Below are 17,313 nucleotides of genomic sequence, written 5' to 3' on the forward strand. Positions count from 1 at the left end.
CCTCCTTTCTTTCTCTCAGATATAATAGGTTACCTTTGCCTCTTCATGAGATGTAGTACCACCACTTTATACTTTTTTATGATATAATCTCCTTTCCACCTCTAGTTTCTAAGACAAATTGTACATATGTTCTTTACATATTTTTTTGACAGAAGTATAGTTCTCAAGATTTCTTTTTACCTTTTTTAGAAGTCTCTTGAGTTCTGTATTTGAAGATCAAACCTCTTATGTAGGTCTGGTTTTTTCATCAAAAATAGATGGAATTCATTTATTTCGTTAAATGTCCATCTTCTTCCCTGGAAAACGATGCTCATTCTTGCTGGGTAAGTTATTCTTGGCTGCATACCAAGTTCCTTAGCCTTTCGGAATATCATGTTCCAGGCCCTGCATTCTTTTAATGTGGATGCTGCTAGATCCTGTGTTATCCTTATTGTGGATCCTCCATATCTGAATTGCTTTTTTCTAGCAGCTTCCAATATCTTTTCCTTTGTCTGATGGTTCTTGAACTTGGCCACTATATTTCTTGGCGTTTTGATTTTAGGGTCCCTTTCAGTAGGTGATCGATGAATTTTCTCAATGTCTATTTTACCCTCTGTTTCCAAAACGTCTGGGCAGTTCTCTTTGATAATTTCCTCGAAAATGGTGTCCAAGCTCTTTTTTTCCTCCCATTTTTCAGGGAGTCCGATTATTCTCAAATTGTCTCTCCTGGATCTGTTTTCCAGGTCTGTTGTCTTTCTGGTAAGGTACTTGACAGTCTTTTCAATTGTTTCATTTCTCTGGTTTTGCTTGACTCCCTCTTGGTTTCTCCTTGAGTCATTCATTTCTACTTGTTCCAGTCTAATTTTCAATGATGTATTTTCTTCACTCACTTTTTTTATATCTCTTTGTAATTGTCCAATTGAGTTTTTATCTTCTATGGAATTTTTTTCCATTTTATCCATTTTATTTTTTAGAGAGCTGATTTCTTTTTCCAGCTCTCTAATCCTGTTTTCCTTGGAGTTGTTTACCTTTTCCAGCTCACTAATCCTGTTTTCCTTGGAGTTGTTTACCTTTTCCAGCTCACTAATCTTGTTTCTCAATGATTTGATTTCTTTATCCATTCTGTCTTTGAATGCATGGGATGACTTCTCCAGGCTCTCTTGCCAAGCTTCCCTTTCTTTTTCCCATTTCTCTTCCAGCTCTCTTGTGAGAGCCTTTTTGATTTCCTCTATGAGGTTCTTTTGTATTGAGGAGCAGCTTATATCCCTCCCAGGGGATACATCTGGGGACAGTCTGTTCCTAGTCTCCTCAGCATTTGAAGTCTGCTCCCTCTCCACACAGAAGCTGTCAATGGTTAGAGCCCTTTTGAATTTTTTGTTCATTTTGTCAGAGTAGGAATCAAAGAAAACAAACTGACAAGAGAAACAATTGGTCTGTTTTGCGGGGGATAGGGCTGGATGTTATTAATGGGCTTCCTCTACAGACTGGGGGTAGGGCAGCAGAGAGCCACTAACAGAACAGCAATGACTGTACTGAGTCTGAGCTCTGAGGCTCTGAGAACGCACCGAGTCAGTCCAGGTGGGGGTTGGGGGTGGCCGGGCTCTGAGAGACGCTGGCTCTCTGGGGTTCCAATCTTCACCTCCGGTGTTTACACCCTCTCTGCTGCTCCTGGCTTGCTGCCAAGACGGAGCATCCACACTGGGGCAAAAGCCCTTTCGCAGAAACGGCAGAGATCACACCCCTCCCCCTCTGGTCCGAGCTGTGTGAGTTGCCTGTCTTGCTCTGGCTGTCTGCCCTCAGTCTGCGCCCAGTCTGATTGACCCTCCCCCGAACACACACAGACCTTTTCTGGCGACTCTCAAGGATGTCTTCTCTTGGTGATAATTTGTGGATTTCTTTCTGGGTCAAGCATTAAGTCAGAGGCTTGTCATGAAGTAAGTTCTGAGAGAAAATGAGGAGCTCAAGCAGCTGTCTGCCTCCACGCCGCCATCTTGGCCGGAAGTCCCCGATGTTACCTAATAATTCTTGATGACTTGAGTTATGTAAAGAGTTGAATTTTAGAGTTTTAGCAGATCAAATGACTTTTCCTGAATCACACAACTAGTATTGATCAGAGACAATGTGATTAGCTTGTGGATAGAATGCTCCACCTGACATCAGGAAGACTTAGTTCAAATCATGCCTCAGACATTAACCAGCTATGTCATTTTGAGCAAGTCACTTCACCATTATCCATGTAAACTTCTTCTTTTGTAAAATGGGGATAATAATGGTACTTACTTCCCAGGATTGTTTTAAGTCATGACATGATATTTGTAAATTCTTTGCAAACCTTAAAGTGCAACATAAATACTAGAACAGTAAAAAGCATAGGAACAAATGAGCCTTCCCTTAATATGGTAAACAATTTTTGTAATCAAATATTGCAAAATCTGTAATGGAGAAATGCTAGAGGTTTTTCCAATAGGATCAGAAGTAATAATAGAAATAATAATGATAAGCAGCAACATTTTATGTAACACTTAATGTTAACAAAGCATTTTACATATATTGTTTCAATTCTTTAAGAAAAAGTGAGATTGCTGTTGTCATCATTCTTATTTGATATAGTTAGAAAAATGCAGCTATTACAAGAAGCAGAAAAAAAAAGTTGAAGGAATATATTCAGCCAAACAAGAAACACATTTATCTCAATTTGCAGATGATAGGATGTTGTACTTAAGAGAACCCTAGAGATTCAATTAAAAATAATTGAACAGTAACTTTAGTAAAGTAACAAGATATAAAATAAACATAGAAGAATCATCACTCTTTTTGTATATTACTAGCAACATTCAGCAAGAAGGGATGGGAAAGGAAATTCCATTCAACATAGCTGGGAGTCTACCAGAGAAGGCATAATGTAAACTAATATGGATAGAACTACAAAGCACTCTTTAAAGAAATAAAGCAAGGCATGAATAATTGTAGAGCTATAAATTGCTCACATTTAAGCTATGTTAATATTATTTTAAAAGACAATATTTTTAAAATTAGTTTATAGATTTAGTATCATACTAATTAAACAATTAAGAATTTTTTTTTTTTTTTGAGAATTAGACAAAATTAACAAAATTCTTCTGGGACTAAAAACACTTAAGCTCTTAAGAGAAATAATGGTGTACTGGTAGTGGTGGAGAAGTAGGAAGAAAAATGATCTAGTAATAGCAAAACAGACTAAGACAGTAGTCATCAACATGATTAGTTATATGTTTAAAAAATTAGAAAAGTTGACCAGTGCAATGGGTTAGGTCAGCAAGACTTGGAAGCCATCAGATAACACTGTATTACTTGATATATCTCAGGACACCAACTACTAAAGTTAGGAATCATTATTTGACAGAAAGCTGGTGGGAAAATTACAAACCAATTTGGCAGAAGTTAAGTAACATGGGTTGGCCACCTGACACATTGTTAAGTGTACAAAGAAAAGCAAAAAAAAAAAAAAAAAGTTCTGGACTCAAGGAACTCAGAGTTTAATACAGGAGAAATAAAATAAAGTTAAAATCTATATATCTATCAAGTAAAAGAGAAAAGATTTTAAAATAGGTTTAAAACTAGACATGGTATCTGCCTGAAATATAATTTCTCATATTCTTTTTTATTGTAAGGTACTTGATTAGGAGATTTCAATTGCTGATGCTTCACATAGAAAAGGCCATGTTTACTAATTGTGAATAAAGGAAAATGGCTTTTTTTTTGTGCTGCTTTGATTAAATACAAATCACAGTTCTGTAATCTGTATTATATATAATTATTCTCATTTGACTATCATTTCAAAAATGTATATTTTCTGATTATTATCATGAGTTGTTAGTTCTCTAAAACAAAGGACAAATATCTAATATTCTCCTATATAAATTTCCATAACTAATTAGGGTTTTATTGGTTAAGTGGTTTCTTGGAATATGTTGCACATTTTAAAAAATAATAATAGTAGTAGTTACTTGATTAAAATATGTCAAATATAAAAGGTACATATCTTGATTAGAAAATTGCAGTTTTTTCCCTAAATATAATAATCATTATGAGTGGAAAAATAAAATCTGTTATTCAAAAAAGGGTAAAGAAAATGGCCTAGCCATGCCAGATTTCAAGCTATATTGTAAAATGGTAATCATTAAAATCATTTGATACTGACTAAGAAATAGAGAGGTAGATCAGAGGAATAGATTAGGTATATAAAACAGTAGCAAGTGATTAGAATGATCTAATGTTTGATTAACTCCCCAAAAGACCTCAATTTTTTGATACAAGAACTCATTATTTGACAAAAACTCCTGGGAAAACTATAAAGGAGTTTGTCCAGAACTGGCATACAACATCTTACACTGTATGTTTATACACTATACTGAGATAAGATAAAAATGGGGACATGATTTAGACAATTAGGAGAGCAAGGAATATTTTATCTTTTAGATCTATGGAGAAGGGAAGAATTTATAAGCAACAGATAGAACATTATGAGATATAAGATGTATAATTTGATTATATTAAAAAGTTTTTGCACAAACAAAACTAATGCAAATAAGATTAGAAGGAAAGCAGGAAGTGGGAAACAATTTTTGTAGAAGGTATTTCTGAAAAGGACTTCATTTCTCAAACATATAGAGAACCGATTCAAATTTATAAGAATATAAGTTATTCCCCCATTGATACACAAATAGGTAGCTTTCAGATGAAGAAACCAAAGCTATAAAATCATATGAAAAAATGTTCTAAATCACTACTGATAAGAGAAATGCAAATTAAAACAGCTCTGAGGTACCACCTTACACCTAAGTTTGACTACTATGACAGAAAGGGAAAAAGAGAAATGTTAGAGGGAATGTGGGAAAAGTGGGACATTAAGGTACTATTGGTGGAGTGATGCACTGTTACAAGCATTCTGGAGAATACTATTAAACTATATTCAAAGGAAAATTAAACTTGGCATACCCTTTGAATAAGCAACACCGCTATTAGGTCTATATTCCAAAGAGATAAAAAAATAGTGTGTGTGTGTGGAGGGGAGAGAACCTCTCCTCTATTTGTAAAAATATAATTACAGTAGTTCTTTTTGGGTGGCAAAGAACTGGAAGATGAAGAAATGCCCACAATTGAATAAATTGTGGCATATAACTATAATGCAATATTACTGGGTTATAAGAAATTATAAACACACTAATTTCAGAAAAATCTCATAAGACATATATAAACTGATCCAAAGTTAAGTGAGTGGAACCAGAAGAATATTGAATACAGTAACAACAATATCATACAGCCATCAAATGAGAATGTCTTAGTTATTCTTAGCAATGCTATGATCTAAGACAATTCCAAAGAACTCATGATGAAAAAATGCTATTGACATTCAGAGAAAGAACTGATGGACTCTGAATATAGATCAAAGCTACTATTTTTACTTTCTTTTTTATGTGTGTGTGTGTTTTCCATTTTTGGCCTGTTTTTTTCTTTTACGACATGACTAACATGAAAATATATTTTGTATGACTGCATATAAATAATCTATGTCAAAATGCTTATCATTTTATAGTGGTGAAAAAAGGAGGAAAACCTGCACTCAAAAAGTTAGAAAAAAATGTTAAAATTGTCTTTATATATATTTGGGAAAATACTATAACAATAAAAAATAAAGATCTGTTTTTAGGGGCAAAACAGGGGGCCTCCTGAAACAACTTAAAAATATCTGAAGACAGACCCTGGGCTGGGATTAACCAGACTGAGTGGCAAACACCTCAGGGTTAGCTTCATATAATCAACAAATAGGGACCTCTCCAGAAGTGGCAGGAGCCTCAGCAGGAACCATAGAGACATTCACTTTCCAGACTGTTTGTTGAGTGGTGATTTAAGTCTGGGAAGATAGAATGAATCTCAGCTGATTGGTTACATTAGACCCAGATATGCTGCTGAGACTCAGCCCTGGGGAGAAGGAACCAGCACCTGGTGAGTGCAGAAATAGCAAGATAGGGGAGCTGCTGCCTGTGAGCATTTGAAGGAGTTTGCGATTCCTGGTCAGAGTGGAGAGCTGAAGAGAAGCTTGAGGCACCATCTCCCTACTTTATGAATAGAGGTGCTTACACACACTAATACCTATTATTAAAACAAAATGCACCAGCAAAGAAGAAAGAACTGTACTATTGAAACATATTATGGGAACAGAGAAAACCAGGATTCATCTTCAGAGGAAGACATTTTAGTAAAAAAAAAAAAAAATTCTATCCCAAAGAATAGTGGTGAAATGGCTTCCTGCCTAGAGAGAACTTATAGAACTCAAAAAAAAAATTCAAAAATTAAATGAGAGACATTGAAGAAAAACTAAAGAAAAAATTAAAACCATCCAAGAAAAACAAGAAAATTATGAAAAAGTTAGCCAATTAGAAAAGGAAATACAGAGTCTCAAATATGAAAATAACTCTTTGAAAATTAGAATCAAGCAAGGGAAGCCAGTGAAGTGATGAGAGACCAAGAAATAAGAAACCAGGTTATAAGGAATGAGAAAATAGAACAGAATGTGAAACATCTCATAAGAAAAACAACAGATCTGGAGAACAGATTAAGAAGAGAAAATATAAGGATAATTGGACTGCCAGAAAATTGTGACCAGAAAAGAAAATCTTGACACAGTAATGCAAGAAATAATCCTAGAAAATTGTCCTGGAATATTAGAATATGAGGGAAAAGTAGAAATAGAAAAAATCCACCCATCACCACCTCAAAGAGATCCTTTGTGGAAAACACATAGGACTATTATTGCCAAATTTCAAAACTCCAAGATCAAAGAGAAAATGTTGCAAAAAGCAAGAAAAAATAATTGGTATTTTCTGATCCAATTTTTCTTGTACAACAAGAGAACTGTACGGATATGTACACATATATTGTATTTAAGATATACTTTAACATGTTTAACATATATAAGACTGCTTGCCATCTGGGAGGGGGTGGAGGGAAAGAAGGGAAAAGTTGGAATAGAAGTAATTGCAAGGGACAATGTTGAAAAATTACCCATGCATATGTTCTGTCAATAAAAAGCTATAATAAAAAAAATTGGTATTTGTTATATATTTTGAACATTCCCAGATGTTCTACTGGCACATGATAATGTTCTCTTTTGTTTTGTATTGCTTTTTTATTTTATCTTATTTCCTTATTGTGTTTCTTCAAATAAAATAAATTAGGAAAGAAAAAAAAAGAAAAAATGATCTGTTATAGAAGTAAAACCAGGTACATTGGATCATGCTTTGTAGGTTCTGTTTTTTCTTTTTTTCTTTTTTCTTTTTTAAACTGCACATTTGCCATTTTCTTATCTTATAATACCTTCCTGATCTTTCAAACATCAGTGACAGTAGTAGGTCTGCTCCTCCCTCTATCTGCCTGATTAGCCTACATCTTTTAAAAATTATATATTTTTCTCAGTAATATTTCTGATAGTATCCTTACATAACCTGAAGGTAGAAGAGGAATAATATGAGAATGAAATGATATAATCATTCTCATGAATTATAAACACACTAAGCACAAGAAAAGCTAAAAAGCTGATTTTCCCTAAAAGGCAGAAACAGTTCTCAGAAATTCTTGTTATTTTATTTGTTTCTCAAAACAGAAGTTTTTCACAAATGAATACAGTATTCAGGAAAAAATTTCAGAAATTTGATCAAGTTTATCTATGAGAAAAAAACAAGTCATAATGGTATAGAGGTATATATCTAGGAATTGAAGTTATTTTCCCTGCTTGGCAAATAATATGAGAGAATTTTTTAATTTTCTACTATCTTTTCTAGAGTAAAGAAATTCACACCATTTCTATTTATCTAGCATTCCTACAGAAATCAATAGAAGAGGGCATCTTCATTGACATAATAGCATACGGAGAACACTCTTTCATTCTTGACAAGCACAGATTTTATTTCTAATTTCTCAAGTAATGAAAAAGAGCCAAGTAACCCCAGCATACTTTTTTCTCACAGTTGTCATCATCTAGCAGAAACATTATTTTAATTCAGTGAATTTTGTTCCCTTTTTAAGTCTTCTATTTTCTATTACAAATTAGACAAATTTAAGAAAAAGAAGTGGGCAACTAGTTCAGATCTGGCCTCAGACACTTATTAGGTGCATGACCTTGAGCAAATAACTTACTTTGCCTCAGTTCCTTATCTGTAAAATTAACTGGAGAAGAAAATGTGAAACCACTCAAGTATTTTTGTCAAGAAAATTCCAGTCAAACATAACTACAAATGACTGAAAGTATGAAGTAAGAAAAAGAAAAACAAATTACTTGTCAGACAGCAAAATGCCAGACCTCACAAAATAACACACGTTTAGGTTCGATGTATTTTGGAGAGTAGGGACTGAGGTCAAGAACATGAAGGCAATCAAAGAAAAAAAAGGTGAGGAAAAAGGGCTTAACAGGACCAGATTTCAAATGATACACCAAAGTGGTAATCACCAAAACAATTTGATACTGGATAAAAAAAAAAAAAATAAAGTGTCTGATCAATAGAATAGATCAGGTACACAATACACAGAAGCAAATAAACATAGAAACTATTTTTTGATTAGTCTAAAAATCCTGGCTCTCAGGACAAGAATTCACTTCATAGAGAACACTGTTCAGAAATCAAGCATAACAATTCTATATGCTAAGAACTCAAAATGGATGTATAATTTAGACAGAAAGGGTGATACCATAATCAAATTAAGGGAACATGGGAAAGATTGCTTTTCAGATAAATGGATAAGGGAAGAGTTCATGACCAAATGAGAAAGAGAGACCCAGAGGGGGTAAGATGGATAATTTTTATTTCATTAAGTTAAAAGAGGTTTTATACAAACAAAATTTACTTTCATAAAAGTTAAAGGAAAGCAGCAAACTAGGGAAATTTGTTTAAAGTGAGTTTCTCTGATAAAGTCTTATTTCTGAAAGATAGAAAATTGAGTCAAATTTATAAGACTAAGAGCTATTTCCCATTGATAATTGCATAAAGGATATGAACAGGTAGTTTTCAGAAGAAAAATAACAATAAAGCTATAAATAGTCATATGAAAAGATCTTCTAAGACATGAATAATTAGAGAAATTAAGCAACTCTAAGATACTATCTCACACCCATGAAATTGACTAAGGTGACAGAAAAGGAAAATGATAAATGTTGGAGAGGATATAGGAAAATTGGTACATTCATGCATATTTGGTGGAGTTGAGGATGGTCTAGCCATTATAGAGAGCAAGGAACTATGCCTAAAGAGCTATAAAACTGCATACCCTTTGACCCAAGAATATTACTATAATCTATAACTCAAAGAGAAAGAAAAAGGATCCTTATATACAAATATATCTATAGCAACTCTTTTTGTAGTGACAAAGAATTAGAGACTAAACATATGACCACAAATTATGGAGTGGATGAACAAGTTATGATTCATGAATGTGATGAATGCTATGTGCTATATGAAAGGATAAAGATGATAGTTTGAGAAAAACTTGAGAATGATATGAATTGATGTAAAGTGAGAATAATGTACACAGCAACAACAATGTTGTTATGATAATTATGAACTTTGATCAATAAATTCTCCACAATAATTCCAAAGGATTTATGATGAAAAAGGCTATCTTCAGATAAAGAACTTATAATTCTGAGTGTAAGACAAAGTATATGCTTTTCTCTTTTTTTTTTTTTTTTTTTGCTTTATTCATTCATTTATTTTTTGCAGCATGGTGAACATTAGAATATATTTTGTATGACTTTACAGATATGATATTTCTTGCCTTCTCAAGAGATGGAAGAGAATTTGGATTTGAAAGTAAATTTTTTAAAAGGTTGGGAAGTAGTGACTAGACTTATAAGTTCATTGGTCCAAAACTCCTGAATGAAGAAGCTGTCTATTTATGTTGTCAATTTTCTGCAACTAAAGAGTCTCAGAGATTTTTCTTGGACAATGAGAGGTTAAAACGTCTGCCCCAGGGCATACAGTCAATATATGTTAGAGATAAGACTTTAGCCAAGTCTTTGATAGCACTGAAATCAGTCATTTATTCATGATGTCACTTCCCAGTCTCACCCCAAACCATTTCATCTCAAATCACACCATCATGTCCATCTCTTTCCCACAGTAATCTGGATTCTGCTATGGGTAATTCAGATTCAGATAGGTCAGCTTTGCCCTTATCTTGGTAGGGTGAGATATGTACAAACATACATGCATATATAAATACATACAACACATATGCATCCTTATATACACATAATATATGAATATATACATGCAAAATTCATGTCATAATGGACCTAGCAATTGCTATCCCAGAACATACAACTGCTTTCTTCAAAAAAATTAATGACTTTTCTCAGATCACTAAAATGAACTTATGCCCCGGATAATTCTTATATATGCATACCAGATGTATGCATTTGTGCAAATATCCAAATTTACCTCCAGAACATAGGCTGAACTTATACTTTTATAAAAGTCATGTTGCAAGGAGAGATAGATGATATGTGACCTCCATTTGGTCACATGGTAGGTTATTGTAAAAATTGCCTCAAAGGAAATTTGGCAATGGGCTATCCATTCATCACTCTGGACTTTTTTACTTCCTCCCCAACAGTCTTTCCCCCAGGATAGGCCATCTCTTACTCCCCTCACCCTCCTCACATATACTTTCCAACTTGACTTTGTGTAAGGGACTATCCTGATTATATTAGCATCTCCAATGCTTAGTAAATTGATTCTTGAATGGTATAAATCAAAGCCAGTTGGTCTTCTACTTGTACTATAAAAGTTTATTAACATCCTTCATAAGCTTCTGTATATAGAATTAAATATGGTGCTTTACATGGGGTTTAAGGAAGATAACATATAGAGGGTCTATCATCTGCTTATTTTTGGGAGATGGACTGTTCTGTGGTCTAACCGTATTTCCTATATTTCTTGTATGTGTGAAGATATCATTATAACAAATATTATTGTCATCATTTTTGCCATCTTCCTCCTCTCAAATTTGGGATGTATATTCCAGAATACATAGCTAGTTGATCTTGAACTTGGTACTAGCTTAGTCACTAGAAAATTTGAAGAGAGTAGAAGAGGGACACTGGATGGGCATACTCAGCATGCTATCTAATGGCTAAACAATATAGTACATTCTTAGAGACAGTGAAATAATTAACTAAAAATGAGCCTTCTTGCTTCTCTATGTAACAGTGGAAAGTAGACATTAGTAGAAATGTTTGAATTTCCTACTATGTGAAATTCTACTACTCAGCACACCTGAATGCTAGGTGATTGGGGGTGGGTCAAATTTAAGATGTTGAGAGAAAGGATGGTTAAATTCTTCTAAGTTAAAATTTTATAGGGGGAAAAACCCAGGGGAAATAAGAAGCTCTCATGAAACTCTGAAGAGGTGAATAGAAACAATTCCACTATAGAGGAAAAGAAGAAGTTGTGTAATGAGAATAATAAGCATACACACAGGGCTGATCATTCAACTTTTATTTAAAATGGAATGTAGGGCATGATCTGAAAACAAATTTTTTAGTTAGGAAAGAACTCCCTATTTGAAAAACTCCTTATTTAAAAAAAAAAAGAATTTCTGGAAAAAACTGGAAAGGAGTCTGGCAGAATTTAATTTTAGAATATCACTATATATATATATATATATATATATATATATATATATATATATATATATATATATATCACATCTACAAAAGGATGGATTCAATATTAAAGATCTTTTAACATAAATACAAGCAATTCTGATAAAGTAGCACCTCTATGGCTAACAAGGGATAACAGTAACTACAAGTAAATAATTTTGATTATATGAAATGGAAAAGCTCTCTTAATCAATAAACATTTGTTCTAGGCACTGTACTAAGCACTGGGGTACAAAAAGAGGCAAAAAACATTACTTAATTTCAAGAAGATTATAATGTAATGAATAATGAGAAACAGAATAACAAGAGAAGTAATCAACTGGGAAAAATAAAATCATTCTCATAAGAGTCTGATATCTAGTTTATATAGGGAATTAATGAAATAGAGCAAAAATCATCAAATAGTGAAAGGATGTGAAGAAATAATTCACAAAAGAATAAATGAAAAATATTTTAAAAACATTTAAATTTTCCAAAGCATTAAAAAAGATAAGAGAATGGTACATCAAAGCAAATTGTCAAGGGTGACAAAAAGGAATAGTCAGTTTTGGAGGGTTTGTAGCAAAAAAGGACTATTGATATACAGTTGGTAGAAAAATAACTTGGTCTTGAAATTTTGGAAAACAGTGTGCAAGTTTAACAAGAAAATTTTTCTTAAATTTTAAAACTTTACTGAGAGATTCTATTTCTAGATGTAAATAACAAAAAGGAAAATAATAAAAAGAAAGATGTCATTAACACTAATGTATTTTATATCAGCACTTTTGGGGGGTGGAAATAGGATGACCAATAAAAATTTTGAAACAAAGTAGATTCCCATTATTTTGGGGAATGACAAATTGTGGTAAAGGAATAGAATAAATGGACTATTTCTATGCTTTAAGAAGCAACAGATATCTTCTAAAATGTAGGATATGAATTGGTGCACAATGAAGTAGGACCTGGAATGTTCCTAATTGCTAAAACAGTATAAATAGAAACAGCAACAACAAAACAAATGACATATTTTGTAATGAATGTGTCATGTCTAAATTTGTCTCCTAAATAAAAATATTTGAAAACATGCTCACACTTCCCTTTTCTTTATCTTTTAAGAATAGTGTTGAGTGCTAAATATCAGAATGAAATGAGGCTGGGGAGGATGGTGAAGGAATTAAAAGGTAATTAAAAAAAATCTTGAATATGGAAAAAGACCAAAGAAAGACTAAAACCATTGTTTGGGTGGGGAGATATACTAGATAGAGAAGGGAAAGTCTTGAACGACTCAAAGTTGTCACTCTAGAACTTCTAAATCCAAGCTTCTGGGAGAAAAGAGGAAAGAACAAAGGACAAACAGAGGAATAGGAGAGAAGAAATAAACTGGAATAGGATCAACTTCTTGGGGATAAAAGCACACTGTGTACTGCACTCATGGTCCTGGAGATGGAGGAAGAATAAAGGACTAAGCAACAATATTGGGAGAGGGGAAAGACTTTCAATATTAACATGCTTCATTATTATATGAATTTGGCAGGGACCTCCAGCAACTTCAAGTTCATTTTCTTTTTGGAAATATGCAAGGCCTTTGGGTCATACCACCAGACTATGTTCATACCTAATGTGCAACTGGAACTCACTAAAATACTAGGGAGTTGTCTCCTCCCTCCTGCTTCCCCCCTCTCTCTTTTTCCCTCACTCTCCCTTTCTCTCTCTCTCTTCCCCTCCCCCTTCCCATCTCCCTCTTTCCTTCTTCTCCTCCTCCACCTCCTCCTCTCCCTTCTCCTTCAGAAATTGGGGTTAAATGACTTTCCCAGGATCAGTCAACTAATAAATGTTAAGTATTTGAGGCTGGATTTGAACTCATGTTCTCCCCATTCCAGGGCCAGCACTTTATTCACTATGCCTTTTAGCTGCCCTTGGAATTTTCTCTTTAACAAAACCAAGGTAATTTCCCTTCTGACTGACTGAAAGGCAAAGTACAGGATGATGGTATGAATCTGAGTGAATGGTCACTCAATTCCTGAGGGATGTTTTCTAGGAACCAAAGTTTGAACTAAGTTCTTTATCCCATGTTCATCTCTCATTTCTATGAATTCCATTGTACCTTCTATATATGGGACTTTTCCTGATTCTCCACAGTTATGAATGCTTTCTGTTCCAGCCTATCCTCCCCACTAAAATTACTCCGAAATTATTTTGTATAAATTACATGTATCTATGGATCTTCTAATTTAAAGTTAGGGACCATGTAATTTTTGTCCTTGTAATCCCTTTACTTAACAGAGTCATGCCAATCGGACTACCCAAATCACCAGAGCATTAATTTATGCATATAGATAAAAATAAGCATATAATTCATTTTAAGGAATAAACCAGAAGAATCTAGTTTGAGAATCTGAAAGGAAATAATAAATAAAATAGTATGAAGAAAGGAGGTCTATCAGTACCAAAATTCAAACTATATTATAGAGCAGAAGTAATAAAAAACAATTTGGGAGTGATTTTAAAAAGTAGAAAATTTGATCAGTGAAACAGATTAGATATATAACCCAGATTAGATATATAACACTAAACATAAATGTGGTATTAGGTAATCCCAAAGCTGCCAACTGCTGGCATGAAACTTTACTATAAAACCAAAATAGCTGCCAATTTTGGAAAACAATCTGGCAGAAATTAGGGTTAGACCAAGAACTTTCACCATAACATTCTAAGTGGCTATTTGATTTAGATATAAAGTGTCATATCATAAATTAGAAGAGCAGTGAAAAAGATAGCGTTCACAACTATGGAAATAAGAGATAAAGAAGATTTTTTAAAATATAGTTTTAATGGCATAACACTGAATTTTTTTGGCAGAAAAAAATCAATGTAGTTAGACTGAAAAGGGAAATAGTCAAGTAGGGAAAAGACATATATTTGATCAAATATATTTGATAAAAGCCTGATGCCCAAATTTCCCAGCATTTATAAGAACATAAGCTGGATAAGAGATAAAGGTAAAAGAGATAACAGGAAGTTATCAAAATGGGAAATATAAAACCATAACCATATTTAGAATATTCCAAGTTAATAATAAGTGAACTGCAAATTAAAACAAGCGTGAGGTTCTATTGTATGGTTATCAGACTGGAAGAGAATACAAAAATTGAAAACATTGAACATAGGAAGAGCTGCTAGAGGAAATGAATAATAATATGAAATTAGTGGAGCTATGAATTGGCTGAAACATTTTAGAAAGAAATTTGAAATGATACTCATAAACTTGTTATATTGCACATATTTTCTGTCCCAGCAACACTACTAACAGAGTTATGGCCCCCCCATTTTAAAAATGAAGAATAAGAACAAAAATGTACAAAAAATATTTTAACACCAGTTTTAATTGTAGTGAAGAACTAGATACACAGGAAGTGCCCATTGAGAGATGGCTTATCAAATTATGGCACATGAATGTAATATAATATTATCATATTCTAAGAAATGATAAATGATCAGAGATTTAGAAAAAGCTGAGAAGACTTCTATGAACCAATAAAGAGAAAGAAAGATGACCAGAGCCAGGAGGTTATGGTATTTTAATTAATGGTAATTTAGTTTAATAATTGTGGTATTTTAAAGGAAAAGAACTTTGAAAGAATTCCGAACTCTAATCAGTCTGTTGGCCGGTAAAAACTACAGCATATTGTCAAAGAAGTATGATTTCTAAGTTCTTGACAGAAAGATAGTAGATGGTAGGTGAAAAATGAATTATATATTTTCAAATGTAAGCAATGTGTATGCTTTGTATGAATGCACTTTTTTTTTGTTATAAGAGAAGGCTTTCATTGTTGGGAGAGAGAGGATGTGAAGGCAGAAATGATAAAGCACTAACAATGATGCTAAAAAAAAAAGGGAAAATGAAAAAGCATCAAGGGAACACACAAATAGAGAAAACATAAGGCAAATTCAGAAGGGGACACATACATTTAATATGTACTTAAAAATAAGCTTTATGTAATAGATTTGCAATTTCATATGCAATCTTTTCTTCTTGTTCTTTTTTTTGTGGAAATGCTCATATTTATTGTTATTTGACAAGTTCAATGTAATTTCTAATTTCTATAGAAAAAATAGAACAGAGTCTTGTAGGAATTGACTAAATGTTAAATCATCAGAACCCAAATTGTTTTGGGTACAATTATTGGATTGCAATGATGGTCAGATGTAGCTGAACTTTTGGACAGATTTGGGAGGGCCACAGAACAAAACCAGTTTTGTATTCTGATTTATTTGCTAATTGTTTTTCTGCCTTGTTAAATGCTAAAGATTTCACATAAGGTTCTACAACTTGTTTTTCATATTTATTTATTTTTCTTGCCATTTATTATTGTCTATAGTTTTAATGAAATCAATCTTTTTTTCTGCCTTAGGTAAGTATGAAGGGGTATCTAGAAAAAATAATACCTCCTATAAACTATTATGATAATTAAAATTTTAACATATGCATAAATGGTAAATGTTTCCTAACTTCCAAAGAAAGCAAAACTTGATGGCCACAAATATTTTAAAGCAAACAAAAGTTTTGTTTTTGACTTAAGTAGCACCCATTGTCATATTTATATCATGAGTAAGCCCATTATAAGTAGACAATAACATCTAGAATACACTTAGAATTCTACCATGCATGTGCAAAATTAAAATCGTAACTACTGATGAAAACTGAGACAACTGAGTTGTCTTTGACCAAACAGCAGAGAGATGTAGAGTTGTGGCTGTACTTACCACAGTGAAATTCATCACTTTCAATATCCATATCGTCATGGCTAAGTTAACAATTGCAGTAACCAGAAGCAGGAGGACAAAAAAGTATAAGCACCTCTTCCTCCATCCATAAATTCCGACTGGATAAAATTGAGGATTCTCCGTTCGAGGCAGGTGATTCTGCTGTGTTGCCAATATATACTGTTCTCGTGTCATCTGTAAGGGTGTAAATGACATCATCAGAAAATAAAATCCTTAGAAAAGTTTCTCGTGATTGAGTCAGAGTCCCTATAAAGTGGATCTCTGTACCATGCTCAGGCTGAGTGCATGTGCCAGAAATGGCTCCTGATAGACATTGGAATCAGTAAAATTTAGAATAATGGATAGATGTCAATGACTCTCCTATAATGGCTATTCAATTAGTATCCAACACAACTTTTTATAATGACTATTCAATGAGTATCTTAACACAGTCCCTCAAACAATTAATATCCCAGTGGTTTTATAGAAGCTCTCTTATTCAATAATGGCAATTTGAGAAATTATATACAATTTTCCATTGATGATTTTTCCCCCCTGAATCTCAGAAACCAGAGACTTGTTTGCACTGGAAGGGACTAAGACACTGTCTAGTCAATCTAGCTTCATTAATAAGTGCAAAAGCTAAAGCACACAAAGGAAGTAAATTACCCAGAATCATAGACCATTAGGCAAAGATGGGACTAGGATCTAGAGCTGATGACTGCTAGTTCAATTCTTTCCTCCTTACTAAACTGCCTAGAATGACCTTGAGTCCTTTCCCTACTTGTCCCATATAATTTCCACCATATTAGCTATGGCAGAAGAATTAGTATATCACACTTCTCCAAGTGTATCACTACCCATATTTGCCTGACCTCCTGGATAGGTATTGG

At 33.3% G+C, this 17,313-nt stretch overlaps 1 protein-coding gene across 5 annotated transcripts in view; it reads right to left on the reverse strand.

Annotated features, from left to right (window-relative positions):
- Positions 1-17,313, reverse strand: part of SGCZ (sarcoglycan zeta) — a 531,956-nt gene that overhangs the window by 122,650 nt on the left and 391,993 nt on the right. For all 5 annotated transcript variants that reach the window (XM_074304818.1, XM_074304815.1, XM_074304814.1 and 2 more), the window contains exon 3: positions 16,421-16,615. In XM_074304818.1, coding sequence (XP_074160919.1) covers positions 16,421-16,615 — 195 coding nt within the window. The remainder of the gene's footprint in view (positions 1-16,420; positions 16,616-17,313) is intronic.

This window comes from Sminthopsis crassicaudata, chromosome 3 (genome assembly GCF_048593235.1).
Source record: "Sminthopsis crassicaudata isolate SCR6 chromosome 3, ASM4859323v1, whole genome shotgun sequence".
NCBI classification, from domain to species: Eukaryota; Metazoa; Chordata; class Mammalia; order Dasyuromorphia; family Dasyuridae; genus Sminthopsis; species Sminthopsis crassicaudata.